At 45.0% G+C, this 16,987-nt stretch overlaps 1 protein-coding gene across 5 annotated transcripts in view; it reads right to left on the minus strand.

Moving 5' to 3' along the window:
* Positions 1-16,987, minus strand: part of pou2f2b (POU class 2 homeobox 2b) — a 62,119-nt gene that overhangs the window by 32,114 nt on the left and 13,018 nt on the right. For 2 of the 5 annotated variants that reach the window (XM_013910543.1, XM_013910546.1), the window contains exon 1: positions 9,089-10,323. The exons of 1 other annotated variant lie outside the window; for it this stretch is intronic. In XM_013910543.1, the coding sequence (XP_013765997.1) occupies positions 9,089-9,188 (100 nt within the window). In that variant the 5' untranslated portion in view covers positions 9,189-10,323. Of the gene's footprint in view, positions 1-9,088; positions 10,324-16,987 lie in introns of those variants that run through there. 2 more of the 5 variants (XM_005731836.2, XM_005731835.2) reach the window with 1 other exon arrangement.

Raw genomic sequence — 16,987 nt, forward strand, 5'->3', positions numbered from 1 at the left:
TATATATATATATATATATACATATATATATGGGCTTTTCTGGTCTTTAAAAAAACAGTCTGAATAGTGTGTGTCTGTATACGCCAACAGTTTTCATCTCCACTTAATCTCCTGGTCTTAATTCAGAGTGTACATTGAGCCGCCTAATAGGATGTGACTGGAGCGCCTGCTGCAGCACTAGCTAGCTAGCCGCTAATGAGATGGCCGCCACAGCCAGGGAATCAAAGCGCTTCATCAGCACTCCTAATTACTGTAAACCTTGTTAGCTGGCTGGAAAGCTAACATCTGCTCTCAGTAACAAATTACGTCCAAATATAACACGGACCTGGCCTGACGTGTCCAAGCGAAAATCAAAGAGCGTGCCGTTACCACACCCGGTGATTTTATTGCCCTATTCTGTATTGCGACTGTAATTAAAGCAATGGAGATACAAGAAAGATTCAAGTTCAAGCTCAACAGCATTTTCGTTGTAAGCACAGTTTGGTTAAGGAACTGCTTGTCTTGTGATTTTTTTCCCCTTTTTTAATAATCCATCGAGGTCTGAGGCTGCTAATGTTGCCCATCTATGAAGCAGCAGGTGTGTGGACAGCAGGTTTCCATGTAGCTCTGTCTGTTTGCCCACTCACCCCCTCTCTATCTCTGATCAAAGCGCGCCCTTTCAATCCCCTCCACCGCCACCTTCTGCTGTTCCTGTCTTCCTCCTACACCCCCTCCCATCATAATTTGACTGATGATTACACTTGTCACTCATGGCAGCATGTGGCCAATTAGGAAGTGGGGTGTTGAGGAGGGGAGGGACGTGCAGTTTGTGGTAAAAGGTATGGGAAGGAGGGGGGCCAGTAAATTTGGGTTACCACTACAACTTGTCATCGCTTGTTCCACTCAGGTAGTCTTTTTGGTTCTTAGCTAAGAGAGAAACAAATATTCATTTCTGTTCAATTCTCTTTAAGAGAGTCGAGAAACACCCTCAAGCTGTGCTTTCTCTACCCCTTTCAGACGCTCCGTCCTTGTCTCGCACTCTCTTGGCCACTTCAGTATCTCTCCATGTTCCAGGGTAATCACAGACTCATTTAAAGTCACTTTTGTACACTACCTCTGACTGGTGGTTAAGAGTGTGACCGCAGACTAGGCTTTTATGGGCCTTAATGTGTCCTACAGACACTTTGGCAACCAGGCTGCTGTTGCCGAAGATGTGAGAACAGAGAGGGAGAGAGACAGAGAGGAGGGGAAGGGAGACAGACAGAGGGGGGTATAAAAAAGGAGAGAATAGGACATATGAAGCCAACAGCCATGGCGACTTAACCAGGCTGAAAAAAGGGGGAACGAAAGAGGATGAAAGAGGAGGGAGGGAGAGGGACGTGCACGACAAAATGGACAGAACATGGAAGCGTCAAAAGAAAGGGGAGCGAGAGGTCACTTAGTCACTCCTGCGCCCCCTGCTCTGCACCTCCTCCCTTGTCCCCTTTACAAGCAGACAAAGGGACAGAGGGGTGCAGCCCTTGTACAGATGAGGGAGGGGTTGCGCCCTCCCTCTGTCACTCCTACCTTCCTTTTTGCTTTCTAACATTTAACGACAGCCAGTTGATATTGTCGGTGGATGCAGGTAGAAATTAGTGACACACACTGTAGGTCGTTCAAAATGAAATTTCCTCATTCAGACAGGAAAATAATTCTCTTAAAGAACCTAAATCACAGAAATATTATTCATAAAGCGAGTTAAACTAGGGCTTCAAGGTGTGATTATTTTTTTAAATACACCTGTCCCTCCATTTGAATCAAAAACAGTTTGTAGATGTTAAAAGGTAGGTTTTTGATCAATTTTAATAGGCAGGCAGATAATAAATAATGTGCTAAATGTGTTAATTGAATGGAGAATATTAATGTGTAGCGCAGTGCTATAAGTTATTAGCAAACATTTAAAGCATATTAATATAAATCCAACAGTTTTAAATATTCTCAGATCGAATTATATCAAATAAACTAGCTTAAACTAGCCTAATATCAAACCACACTAGTTAGCGCAACCTAAACTCCACCTGATCTTAACTTTAACTGTTTGAAAATAAATACAACCAGAATTTACATGCTAAAGAATTAATACACACATTTTTTAATGATGATATTAGTTTGCAGTAACTATGGTCTTATTTACATCGCTCTAGTAATATAACCCAAACCATGCTAGCGTTCATGCTAGTTAGCTTTACTAAAATTTGAATTAGTTAACACTACAGTTGGCTAGCTTAACTAAAGTGTGCCTTTCCTTTTGATAAATAGCAATTAGTTGTTGGTCAAGCCCAATATTAATCAAAATTAGGTCTCTGTGTGGGTTTACGGCACATTTTTCTCCATACCTGTTGATTTCCCCTCCAAGCCTGCTAAAGCTCACAGAAAGAACAGGATGATGTGCAAGGTAGGTTATACCTTTGGTGTTTGACAGTCAATCACATGCTGAAGTATTTATTTTTGGTAAAAGCTGGTCTATCAATCAGAGTGCGGTTGGTGTTTTGATGACGTTTTCTTCTGTGGTTCAGAATCACCTGCTAACCGGTTGTAGCGAAGATAGGTTTACATGATAAGGTCCTGACTGGAGAGCAGGAGAGATAGGGGAGAACGATATAATGTTTTTTTCTTTTCTCTTTGGCATATTTTAAATATATATATGTGCAGTGTATACATGTATTATAGGTAGCCATATTAATGTTGCATGTCAACAGGATACAAATTCATCTTTAAGCTTATATTTACTCATATTTTAGTTACCTACTTGTGTTTAGATGACCCCTTCCCTAACTGTGCAAGTGGTAGGTTCTCTGCAGGTTGAAACTGGCAATGGAGAAAAGAGAATGAGTAGTAGAAGAGAGAAGCAACCACTTCCTGTGAGGGTGCATTTAATGTGGTTTTATTTTATTTTACTTTCGTTCAGTTGGGTGTTCCAGAGAAACATCCCCCTTAAAACTTGTGTAGCGTTTCACCCTGACGAACTGCTATCAGTATGTGTAAGAAAGTATTTTCGTTTGTTGCTTTCCACAGAAAATAAAGTAACTGTCACAGATGACCAACACCCAGACGATGTTTAAGATTCCCCCCCCCCGTATATCTAATGTAAAATTTAAAATCATTAGTTACAATTGTTTGTAATTCTGGAGTATTTTCAGCAAACAATAAAAAAACGTGACTGTGCAGTTCTAAAAGAGAGATGTTGCACAGGGGGCTAAAAGGGACAAGAGGTGTTGGGAGTACAACAGATTAATTTCAGAACAGAATCTCCTGCAGGGAAAAGGATGGAGAGCAGAATGGTGGGGAGGATAAAGAAAAGCAAAAATGCTCAGAAGTAATAAAGACAGAAAAGAGATTAAACATGCATTCAGCTCTCTTAAAGGGCTGAGGTGCTCTTGAAGAGTATGTGTATGCATGAGTGTGCGTGTGTGTGTGTGTGTGTGTGTGCATGCACACTCCAGAGGATGCTTTTGCAATGATGTGACATTGCTTATAGCAGATATGTTCGCAGCCTTATCCTGATCGGTAAGCACTCTCCATCCACCCTCAGTCTGAAGGACAGCAGTGGAACCCCAGAGGTTAATAGGAACCCTTCATTACCATAAATCTTATCAGCTAAATGAAATGGAGAGAAGGACCCCTGATTTAGTCGTCAGCTCTGCTGGGCTAAGGGGAGACACCCAATCAAACCTCTGGGTTTTATTGGTCTTTTTATTATCTAAATGTACTGGCACATGAGCAGGGTGGCAGAGGTGACAGCCGGCGGCAATGAACAACAAAAAAGACAGCGGCCAGTAAAAAACGCATTGTTGGTTTAGAAATGAGACCGATGTCATCTCAGCAAATAAAGTATCCAGACGGAACCCGCGCATCGCCACAAAGAAACAGCATACTCGTGTCCCAGCAAGCAGGGGAATGTAGAGAGATTTTACTCTGATGTCTGAATAAATCACTTTGAAAAATCTTGCCAGATCAGGTAATCAAGTGTATAGACAGCAGACGTTCAGAGGCGCGTTTTGACTGCCTAGTTTGATTGGCGGCTTGTGGCGATGACCACTCCGACGCTGATCACAGCCAGGCCACCACTGACTGAGCATCCACACATACTCAGAGGAGGATGTACCCCATGTAGAGGTCAAGTATGGCTGAGTCCTCAGTATGTACATTGCCTGTGTGCTATTGGAGGAGTGATAAGGAGAGGCAACTAGAAAACACAGAAGTGTAAATCAATATCTAGGATGGAATCAGCTGGTTTGTATTTATTCCCGCTGATGTGTTGATTAGCTGCTTTCTCTCTCACGCACACGCACACGCACACGCACACGCACACACACACACACACACACACACACACACACACACACACACACTCCATCTATCCTTCTCTGTGTGTGTTCTCTCTGTTATTAAGGCCTCCAGGTCTGATTAAGTGGCGTGCTCACCCAGCCCCTGGTTAGGACTAATGCTAGGCTGTATTTCAGCGGACACGGTGACCAATTGCACAAAATCATTTGTCTGAGTGTGAGTCCGTGTCTCTGTGAACACATTGGAGAATAATGGATGGCCTCTAAGTGCTGTTCAGATGAATATGTTTGCATGATTTTTGTGGTGTGTCCTCCTGTGTGCTGGAGTATGCATATTTAAAAGCAATGTCTTTAAAGGTCATTGTTTGGTGAATGTGGGTGTGTGTGTAAATATATGTGTGCATGATAATGGTTATCAATACACTAATGGTTGTTAAGAATTTACAGCGGATGTGTGTATGTCCCGGTCGCTCCTGTTCCCCGGGAGAAACTCAATACCACTCCCTGCTGCTAATGAGCTGAGGGACCTCATCAGCATTAATACTACATTAGTCTCAAGTAATATAAACACATCAGTGCGCGCGCACACACACACACACACATCCACATGCTTTGTATAAATACAACCTACTGGCGCATATGCACACCTGAGCAAATCCAATAAAAAGGTAAACAGTTAATAGGATTAAAAGGAATTATTAAACCCCACTGTAACACAAATAACACAGCAGCACCCTGCTAATAATCTTTATAGACTGGATTTGCTTGGATTAATCCAAAACCATGAAAAAGCCTTAATTCCCAGTGCTATATATTTTAAAGGTCACCCATAACACACAGTTACAGAGTGTATGATTTTAAAAGTGTCCTACAATAACTCGTATGTTTGTCTCGTTACGTAAATGCATCAGTTAAACAGAAGACGTCACTGCTGCTCCTCCTTTGGGCCTCGTCACATTGTCAGATTTTGTTGTGGTCGTCTATGTGAGCTTAATATACGTAAATAGATGAGCCCAACAGCCCATTAGCTCCTGGAGCATTTTGCCATCAGCCTGCAGCATTCAGAACCCTGTGGCTGGCTCATATACTGCAATCTAATTCTACTACCAGGGGGAGAGGAGAGCAGAGGAGAGAGAATTGTATTGTGACAGAGAGCAGAGAGTGGGAGGTAAAGGGAAAAGAAGAGGAGAGAGAGGGCTACAGAGAAGGAGAGAGGTAGCTTAATGCAATAAAGCATGTAGTATTGACATCTTTCTCGTGTCTATTGATTCCCCATTATGTTGCTAACAAACCCAGGTTGACATTTTGTCATTTGCAATCATGTTAACACTGCGACTTGCACGCTCCCCTCCACAAACCGATCTATATCTACACACACTAGTTTGCACGTGTGCTCATGCTCTTGCACACACACACTCGCTCTGTCACACACAGAGCAAATGGGTAAGCACATGCACGGTCTTACATCATGCAGTCGAGGACGTGCCAGCGCGACGTTGTACACATGTAGAAATGTCTTAAAAGTTGGCAGCGAGCGCAGACACAGAGCTGTGGACATGTTGATTAATGGATTAAGACTGAACATTTTATTGGAATACACTGAAGGAAATAATAACATCAGACCGGCCCTACAGTACACAGGCAGGAAATGTTATGAGGAAAACAAATATCAATAAGTGTATAGTTAAATGTTACTCAGTCTGAAATGCAGAGGCAGAACTAAAACAGCTCACGAGCTGCTAAAACCGGAGGAGCGTGTGTGATCGTACTGTAAGTGCACATGTGTGTGTTTGTGTGTGTGTGAAAGAGAGAGTTAGAGAGTATATGGTAGAAGATGGTGGCTAATGGTGTGTGACAGAAGGTGCATAGCTGAGATGAACTGAATCCAGGTGTGTGTGTGTGTGTGTGTGAGAGAGAGAGAAAGGCAGTCTCCAGTCTTCTTGATGTCCCATCATATCATATTATATCATATCATACCAAGCCCTGCACTGTGTGGGAAACCTGCGGTTTCTCCTCTATGTCCCATTAAACTTTCATATACCAGTTAATGCTGATGGCTTCACAAACCACTTTACTACACATACACACGTATACACACAAAGAGTTCACACAGCAGTGGCCATGACCTGTACCTCGACAGACACAATGCCATTAAAAATAGAACAAAACCTGGATCAGTTACAGCAGCTTGCTGTCCAGGTGCAAACAGCCTAACGTGCTTGTTTTATGGTAGTGTATATGATGGTCTGTCTGTTTCATGACAGTGAGTGTGTGTCTCTGTGTGTCTGTGTGTGCGAGTGTGAGCCCCCACAGGGGTTGTGCATGAGTGCTCGAGGCCTGTTGTAACATGAAAGAGAATCAAAACACAGGGGGCTAAAAAGGGTCAGGTGGGGCTGAGTCAAACACTCCCGCCGTGACCTTTGACCCCACAAAAGGCTCTAACGCAAAGGAGTCAAGGAGCTGCCACCAGTCAAAGAGACAAGTTAACTGAGAGCTTGAGTCAAGAGCCCTACAACTACCCAGAAAGCATTGTGTGCGTCTGTGTGTGTGTGTGTGTGTGTAACAGTATTAAAGGCTCTTTGTTGGCTAAGTGAAAGCACACTTCTGTGGGCGTGTCCACTCAATCCTAGCATCTTTAATATCCCAAAAAGTTGATTCTGTACATATGGATGTGGCGTTTTCAGTGTGAGAGGCATTCGTCACTCTCATCACTTGGATGAGTAAACAGAATCAACTTTTTGGGATTTCCTTACCTGGATGATTGAGCATGCATCAAGACATCTTTAATACTTTCAGATTAAATCATTCCTGTTGTTTGCTGATATACGGTGAAGAAGCAACTCCTGCTTTAGACCTCAGATGCTGAAGTGACCCAGCGCTCCCCTGGCAACAAACCCTCTGAGTTCAGAAAGGACAGCACCTCGCGCTATGTTATCAACCTGGAATAAAATCAGCAGAGGACTGTGAATCACGTTATCCTGCCATCTAAGGAATTCAGCAGCCTGTGTACACATCCCATCAGATTGCCTGCTTATTCAGATGCCGGCCCTGGCCTGGGACACTGCAACATAATGGCTCATCCTCGGTTTACTCTCACCTCTCGAGCTCAAACTGGGTTTTCCTCTCCCTCCTCGTTTTTCACTTTGTCATCTGTTCGTACTTTCACCCACTTCTCTCTCGCTCTCTTTCCACATTTTTTTTTTATCTCGTTGTGACATTCGCCATTTTTCAACGTGCGGAGACCGAAAAAACTCCTCCTCCCCAGTCCCTCTCTCCTTTGCCACTTCCACCATCCAACCGCTCTCCCCTCTCTTCTCTATGTATCTCTCTAGAGATATGGCAGGTAACAGGTCCCTTTCATCCCTCTACGCTCTTTTTCTCTCCCCCTCTATCACCTATCCCTTCACTGTCACACACTGTGCACCGTTGACTGAGTATGTGGAGTAAAGGGTGAAGCCTGGCGCCTCACAAATCAAATGGGCTTGAACTGATCTGGAAATGAGGGGAGCGCAGGGGACTGGGCCTGTAAGAGCTCACCCACTGGCCAAGGTGCACATGAGACACATTTAACCCAGCTTTTCACACAAGTTTGTCTATGTGTATGCAATAGTTAATGACTAATGTTTCACCTAATTTTCCTCCTTTTGCATCACTTCCCAAAACAATACAATCCTCGCAGGACTGCAGGGCAAGCAAAGATGTTAAGCCAGTAAAGAGCTAAGTAGCTGTTGCATGTCTTAGAAACAGTGGATGCTAGACTGAGCAAGAGGTTTCTCACAGCAACACACTGAAGCCGGACTGGCTGCTCCCACCATGCATCCTTTTCTTCCACTTCAGCGCAGATGAAACGCAGACGGCGTCCCCCCCACCCCCACCCCCCTTTCCCTGACTCCACACTCCCTCTGCTAGTCTGCTCTCAACCGTGGAGCAGCCCAAGCAATGGGACAGAGAGATGCAATCACTCCAAGTCCATTTCTAGTGGTGTTTACAAAGATGCGATCATTGCCAGCTAAGCTGGATGGAAGTCTGAGCAAAATCTGAGTCAGGAGAATCAGTAAGGTTCTTCGAGCTCAAAGTCGACCCACTAACAAGTTATTTAGTCTATATGAATAAACCACAAACACTAAACAGTTGGCTTTGGAATAAAAACGAGTGGAAAACAGCGTTTCCATTGCCTCCTCTCGTATGTTGTTACTCCTCCGTGCACCTACTCTCTCCTTCTATCTCCCCCTCTCTCTGCTTCCACCGGCCCAGGAATCGATCTCCGCAGGATCGATAAGTTGGCATGAATATTCCCTGCCTGCCGAGAGTCTAGTTGGGGAGAGTCGGAGGCTCAGGCTCAGGCGCAGGCAGTGGAGAAGAGGGGAAGGACGGTGACGGAGACGGGGAGAGAAAAAATAGCCTACTCGGAAATAGGAACACACGGGCGTCGTGGAAATTAAGCAACACACGGGTGGAGCAGTGGCGCATCGTTTCACAGAACGGAAAGCGAAAAGAAACTGGACATTTTACGCAATTCATTTTCAATCAGTCTGGACAAAGCAAAGCGCCCGGGACAGCTTCTCTGATTTTTAACAGCCGCCCCGCAAGTGCGGAGGACTGTGTTCAAGCCCTCAGAAGGAGCTCGAGGTGTGTGTGTGTGTGTGCGTGTGCAAGTGGGTGTGTGCGCCGCCAGCTCTGCCCGCTGCAAGTGCATCGGCACCGAGCGAGGCAGGCGGGGCGGGTCTCCGCGGCTTGGCCGACATGGAGGAGGTGTAGCAGGGAGAAGAGAAAAAATGTCTTACCGGAGTTGGAGCGGAGAGCCAGAGGGGATTTGAGACGCCAGGCGTTGAGGTCAGGGGTAGCTCTCTGAAACACGAACGGCACCGGCAAAGGAACAAACATGATCTTCCTCCGGCTTCTTGTTTTGATGCAAATAATCTGTCAGATGTACTGTAACAAGCTCTGTCGTCCTCTGAAGCTCCTGCACTTTCGTCCGTTTCTCTGGCAGACAGCTTTTGGACAATATTTGGTATGGAGAGCTCAGAACATTCGCCGTTAGGTGTGTACACATGTAGCCCCAGCTGCGCACTTTATTTACATCTGTAGACTGGTGCTCGGCTTTTGTTTTGGTGTAAATGTGCATAGAACATAGTATTTATATTTAGATATATATATATATATATTTATGTAGGATGGTCCCTTGAGTGAAGCAGTTATCTTACAGTCCAGACCAACACACAGACGGACAGAACGGAGATCAGAGCTCACTTCTACAGGCTACAGGAAAAGTTGTGTTACAATTGCAGGCCTATTGTAAGTAAGCTTTGATAATAATAATAAAAACACACAAGTCTGCGTGTCACCTGTCTGTCGTCGATGCACCTGCGTCTCTCTGTTACCTTTGCTCCGCTATATCGTTTTCCTTGAGTAAACATAGAGGCCCGGGAGCTTATTTTATCCCCTCACACTCCTCTCTCGCTCCTCACCAGTTAACGTTTCCTGTAGGTGTGAGGAGGCATGAGAACAGTCGCTAGCCTATTCCTGTAGCATCACCGGCCGGGCTTGGCTTTGGTATTCGCTTTGCAGTTTAAAACAGCACAACAAGGACGCATAACAACGCGCTCGACAGTGAAAAAACAAGGCCAGCAGAGTTAGAAAGTCTTATTTGGATTTCTGCACTATTTGGTTTGGTCTATACTGTATTTGGTCTCTAGCTGCACGCGCTCCTTCTCTTCTTCCCTTTGCATGAAGGCTACATGTAAGACATTCATCCGCGTGGGCAAAAAGCGGCGGCTCGCGCGTTTTCTTCTTCTTCTTTAAATTAAAACAGCTTCATTAAAGGCTTCCAAATAAACAAGTGGGACAAAAAAAGGCTGAACGGACACAAACACACACGCGCACACACACATATACACACAAACACAACGCGCGCGCGCGCTTGGCCCTGACGCTCCTCCTCCCTCGCTCTCTGTCACAAGGCAGTAATTAAAACGCAATCAATCGATAGATAAACAAATAAATAAATACAGCGGGTAAATAAATAACAAAAAAAATCAGACTAAAAACCGAAAAAAAAACCCAAACGGAAATAAGAAAGCGTATCTACTGAAATCCGAATTATGGTGTCGCGTTTTATCGGAACACTTGCCTATCTCCGTCCATCCGTCTGTGTGTCTGTTTTTGTCTGTCTGTTTGTCCCCGATATTATTTGGGAACCCCAACAGCTCATTCGACCCGGCTCCCTCCAGGATTGTAGCGATCTGCCACTAGGCTGGCCGCAACATTGAGGCGAGAGAGGACCCGCTACTACTCACACATCACCACCACCCCACCCCCGCACCTCCCTCCATCCCTCAATCCCTCCCTCCTGCCTCCCACCCACCCACCACCGCCACCCCCACCAACCACCCCATCTCCCTCGTTTTCACTACCGCTGCAAAAGGTATCCTGTATTGATTTCTGGATTTTTTCCCCCCTCTTAATAATACCGGCTATAATGATGCCAATGGTGATCAGTGCATTACTGCTGGCCTCCTTGGGTAGGGATGAAGAGAATCCATGGATGCCTATAGGTGCTTAGTGCTAATACCTGCCAGGATACCCAGCATGCACGCAATTAAGTCATCTCATCACTGCTGCGTTTAATAAGCCCTCCCGAGCGGAGTAGGGTCTATCATTATTCAGATAGACAGAAAGACAAGAGCGACCACTGCTGTTCCAGGCATGAGAAAATATCAAGCAGACTGAAAACACAGTGCAGGCTATAAACTCAGTGAGATAAGAGCAGCATGTGCATGCATAAGTGCTTGCATTTGAGTTTGCAGGCAGGATACAAATGACAACAACAAGAGCAACAATAAAAATAAAGAACAAGAGAGCCCAGGTGTCAGGGGACGAGCTCCTCCATTACAAAGGTGATCACCAGAAGCCCTTCTTCCACGCATGCCGGCCTCCCTTCTGCCCTCTCCCACTCCCGGGCTCCCGACATGTTACATGCTGTCAATTACAGGCCAACATCAGTCAACGCCGCACGCTTACACGCCAGATTATTGTCGATATGGATTTTTAAATAGAAAAATCTATACGTTAAACATTGCAGTCAATACGGGCAAATCGATAGGAATGAACGAGCTCTTGCTCCTGTTGGGCCTGAGAGCCTCATCCCGCAGGACTGTTTATGCCTGCTCACTTAATGCTGTGGGCGATTAGGCCCGTTTTAATGGAAACTGCACGTGCAATAAATTACTTTCCCATCATCACCAGACTTGTCATTTACTCAGTCATCAGCAGACAGCCATATTGCCAAGAAATGTGAGCCGCACACTAAAACTGGCATATTCCTAATTATGAAAAATGTGTCATCCTCTGTAGTAGACAACCTGGTTTTATTGTCCTTCTCCCTCTGCTTCACATATGACAGATGACATCCGCAGATCCACTGAGGGAGAGGAGGAGAGGGAAGAGAGAGAAGAACGGGAGACACGGGGAGTAAGGAAAGGAGGAAGGGGAGAAGTAGAAAAGTGGAAAACTGAGAAAGAGGAGTAAGGTGGCAGGGTAATAAGAGGGAAGGAGGAGATGGGAGGTGAGGCAGCAAGAAGAGAGAGGAGGAAAGAAGGAGGGAAGGGCGAAGTGACTAGTTGTCCTTCAAAGACCCCCTTCTCTCCACAAAGGGAGCCATGCGCGCCCCCTTTCCCTCCTCCCCGCACTCCTTCCAGACAAAAGCAATTATTTCTTGTAGAATGTAGTGTGGTTGTGCGCGTCTGTGGAAGAGAGGGATGGAGGGAGGGTGTGTGAGATTGAAGGAGGGGAAAATAAGATGGTGTTGGAGGGGTGAGGTGGATGAGGGGGTGAGGAGGGAGGAGGAGGGGTGCTAACACATACAGCATCCATCCATTTGTCCTCCATGCGCTCTTCTTACCAAACTCTTCTTTTTCTTCCTCCTGACGCGGCCACAAAGACACAGAAAACTATCAATGAGGCAGTCACACATAAAAACACACCGCCGTCAAAACACCTGCGTGGATTTCAGGTATTCAGATGAGCCGATCTCCTTATTCTGCAGCAGACGCTGAAACTTTAAAGGGAAGAAACAAACTCTCATGTCCTCTCACTGACCGTCTTTCACACAAATTCAGGCATGTGCAGAATTTCGATTTTTCCCTCTATTAAAGTTATTTTCCCTCATCATGTCTGCACAGGTGCAAACTGTTTGACAGGTAAAATAAGCACAGAATACAGAGGCTTCGCTACCTGGCCATCTGTCTGGGACTGACCACCTGAATTCTGCAAACCGCCCCCTCCGTGTGTTTCTTGCTTGGTGCCTATAGGGCCCCCGCAGCGAGGTGGGCTCTACAGTTTCAGTCCCCAAGGGACGTGGTGAGACCCACAACCCCAAAGAGAGAGAAACAGATAGGGAGAGCGAGCTCCCCTGAGGGGCTGCTCCAGCCAATAACCCCTGCTGGACCGCTTTCATTGAAGGCCCATGGTCCTGATTGTCCACCTCCCTCCCTATCAAGCCTCCCAATCCATACAGAGATATATAGCTGGTTCCATTGTTTTCTGGGCTGTATCTTTGCCCTGCTGTATTGAAAAATGCTCTTCCAAAATTGTCTCTCTCGCTCTCTCTTGCTTTGCTTCTATTTTTTTCAGGGACAAATAACAAATACTGTAATGGATGTAATACTGGAAAGCAGGAACTAAAAATAAAGTTTAGGGATTGAGATTTAACTGCCGAATGATTCTTTTTAATAACCAAAAAAAGTATAAATGTGTATCTTTTGTAATTTGTGTGCTTCACATCTTCCAGAAAGTTTTTCTTCCCTTTAAATTACAAAATAAATGAGACTTCTGCTTGCAGTGTCCTGCACTGGATTTGCAGGTTTTTCTGCATTACATAATGTCTGCGCTGTACTTTTAGAATTTATTACATTTGCTAAAAATCATATACAAATATGAACTCGTTATGATGCCACAATATTGATATATGTCGTCAAATAAATTTATAAGCTACTGCTAATGGAGAAAACACACTGTTAATAGGTAAACACACTTCTCTGTTCATCACAGCTACTCCCCACAATTATTTAATGAGTGAAATATTTAAAAACAACTCCTGAATCACTCTTTTCAAAACTTATTACATATTATTGGATTCAGTTAGACAACATCTCCAATAAAAAGACAAAATATCAAACTAATAGATCAAATGAAGAAAATAAAAAATATACTATTTGAAGTTCTTTTTGCTTTCAGCGTTTTTTCTTTAACACAAATCAGTTTGTTTGCAGCTGATACTCTGGCTTACGTAGTTTTCCCCACCTACAGTAGTCACAAGCAGATTTATTCATAGAAAGCAATTTGTTCAATTTCTCTCCACAAAATGTTTTCTGTGTCATGTGCTGTAGGTCAGGATGTGGCATGAAAAATGTGTCCAATCAGAAAAAGCCAAAGTATCCTTAGGCTACACATTAGTCACAACACGGACCATTCATTAGTCATATTGTTTATTGCACTCTTGGTAATTGCCTGTTCTTCATTTTGAATGATTGATTTGACTGGCTAGAAACAGAGTTTGAATATTGAACATGATTTTTTTAGTTTTTATTATAAATGATGAAGCAGAAGAAAAGTTCTAACCACAAAAAAACCTCCAAACCCTTTTCCTCGGTGAAACGGTTCGTACTGATCAGGCGGGATGTGTGTGTGTTTGTCCTCACGCGCCGCTCCGCGTGTGTGACCCCGGCTCATCCGAGGGTGTTTGCGGCCATGTCACGGTCGTAGTTAAATGGTGATGTCATGTTGACAAACGAGCTGGTCGAATTAAATTCTCACTCATCAATAACTGCGTCGGTTGGGAATCAATAGGAGGCCAACGGTGGCGTTACTGGCTCTGTCAGCGGCCTAACAAGGCCCTATTAGAATGGACAACGCTCTCTCTCTCTCTCACTGTCGCCTTGTCCCGGCTCATCCGGGCAGCGCGAGGCGTCAACACACTCCTCTCATATCCTCTCCGTGCACACACACATCAATAACAGATGGCAAAATGTAATATTCACATAATGCCATGCTCTGACATGATGTATAGATTTGTCAAGATAATATGGATATGATGCATGGGCTTTTATGAGGTTTGTTTTCTTGGTGTCTTTGTCAGTGCGTGTGTTGGCGAGTGGGTGGGCAGGTACTGTTTGTGGATCTTGGTAAGTGCCAGTGTGTGGGAAGGCAAGATGTGGTGCAGGCTTTGGATCCTAACTGTAGAGTTCACATCCAACCAAGATTCAATCAATCCAAGAAGATACACACATACAGGTGTGGAAGAAGAAGAAGTAGTGAGCTGTGTGTGTGCACAAGTCAAAGTCACACACACGAAAAAAATTCCCAAATGAGAATGGTAAAACTTCACACGCACGCTCACGTACACAGATACACGTATGTTGAAGCAGAAAATACACACAGCCTCACACAAACGATGACTGTACACCACAATCTCCAGCCCTCCGCCTTCCGTTCTCGCTTTCCTCGAGCGAACAAGCAGCTGATCCAGCTAAAGCCCGTGTTCTTTCTGTATTCCTTGTCTTTTTTATTAGTTTTTATTAACTTTGCCTCCCTCTCTCTGTCAGCACTCTCAATAATCAATGCTGATATATTGCCAATATCCAGCTCGGTCCCTCATGCCATCTTTCACAGAGGCTCAGTTATTGGTGGAGATTGGCCCAATAATAATGATATTTATAATAGATATTTATTATCTGGGTTTGTGGCAGGGCTGTGGAAGCCCCCTGCTGAAAACTTACATGCACACAGGCACATAAACGTATACACACACACACGCGTGCGCGCACACACACACACACAGCCTCGCTGGGGCTCTTTAATTTACACTGGTAATATCAGCCGATTATGCCCCACACAGATAGTGTAGGGTTATCGGCAGAGTTAACACACAGTGGCTGCAATGTATTCACTCCACATTATAGAGTCCACTGCACCTGCATGTGTGTATGAGCGTGTGTGGAGAGCTGAAGGTCCATCTTTGGCAGCCTACCGGCACTGAGCGGTGTTTAGAAGCCAAGGGAGGGTTGATGGGATGGGTCAAGATTCAAGCAGTGCTTGGTCAGGGGAGGGGATACAGGAGAGAGGGGACTGGACAATCTGGCCTCTCGCCCTCTCCACCCCTCCTTCTTCTCCACACACAGACACACACACACACACACAATCCAACCCCCCAGGCCTCATCTACACCCCCTCCATCTCCCTGCATCCCTCCAGTAGCCAGGGCCCCAGACGGTAATCCACCCCAGTGCTCCTCATCCTTTCATGTATTGATTTCCTCTCCTGCGCCACGGTTACATGTCGCACCCACGTCATTGGGTCTCGACTGCTTCTGCTCCCACCCCCTCCCCTATCTGCCTCACCCATTACCCCACCCTTACACTTACCCTCTCCACCCCCCACCATCTTCAACAACAACTAAAGGGCTGGGTTGCGGGATGGGGAGGTTAGAGAAGGGAGGAAAAAAGAAAAAAAAAAAGGAGGGAGAGTGGACTAAAGGGAGGAAAAAGAGGGCAGATAAAGCACTGCAGTATTTCAGTAAAGCAACCAGCATTTTACAGGGATAGAAACAAACAGGAGAGGATGGAGAGAGAAAAAACAGGAAAAAAAATCTGCCCCTGGGGGCTGCAGAGGATATTGTGGAAATTATCAGAGTGCGACACACGCTCGAAGTCCACAGTGAGAGATTTATTTCGAATTTGTCTTTGACAGTGAAATTCATCACTGAGTAGGCCTGTATCTGCTCTAATTTTATAGACGCATTTGGATGAACACGAGGAGCCAGAGTCCCAATTTGTGAGAGATAAATCTGAAATTCATTAGCGGAGCTGCGACGACCGCTTGATCAATCAGTTAGTCAGTGGGCAGAAAATTAATTGGCACCAATTTAGATAATCGATTAATAATTTTATCAGTCTCCGAGAAAAAAAATGAAACAATCCCATCCTCAGTTTTATTTCCTTATGAGCTGAGTAGCTTTGAGTTTGAGACTTTCTGCCACGTTTCACTGTTTACCAAGAAGAAATATTCAAAGTCCTATCAATTCAAAAACTCCATCAGGTATAAAGTTGGAGCTGTTGTCTTTTTCCACAAACCTCTGGTATGAGTTTGCATTTTTCAGGCCCCGTGTGATTAGTGTGTGCAGAAAAGTCGTGTGTGTGTGTGTGTGTGTCATCCCCCAGTGAACGGATGAAGTATGTATGAGACTGCAGGCTGGGAGTACGACGGGTCAAGGTTATGTTTTGAGTGTGTGTTGGACGAAGTGGTGTCGGTCCGTCTGGCTGATTGTGTGAGAGGTGTGTGTGCAAGGACAGCGTCAGCGCTTGTGTGTGCGTGTGTGAGTGCAACACCTTATGCGAGAATCTGCCCTGATCATATATGTGTATGTGTGCTGAGAGGGACACATTGTGTGTGTTTGATGTGGTTTTGTGTGCTGAGTCCGCAGGTTCCTACTTCTCATCTAAAAGAGAAGTCAGTAGCAGTGACCATCAGGCGCTTTGAGTCTTATTGTCCACGGGTGCCTCCGCGTGTGTTTGTACATGCGTAATCTAAAACAAGGAAAGCCACATATTAATGTATCCGAATATTTTTAAAATAGCCTCTGTGTGTGTGTGTGTGTGTGTGTGTGTGTGTGTGTGTGTGTGTGTGTG

Source organism: Pundamilia nyererei, unplaced genomic scaffold, assembly GCF_000239375.1.
Source record: "Pundamilia nyererei isolate P.nyererei 1_Seehausen unplaced genomic scaffold, PunNye1.0 scaffold00045, whole genome shotgun sequence".
NCBI classification, from domain to species: Eukaryota; Metazoa; Chordata; class Actinopteri; order Cichliformes; family Cichlidae; genus Pundamilia; species Pundamilia nyererei.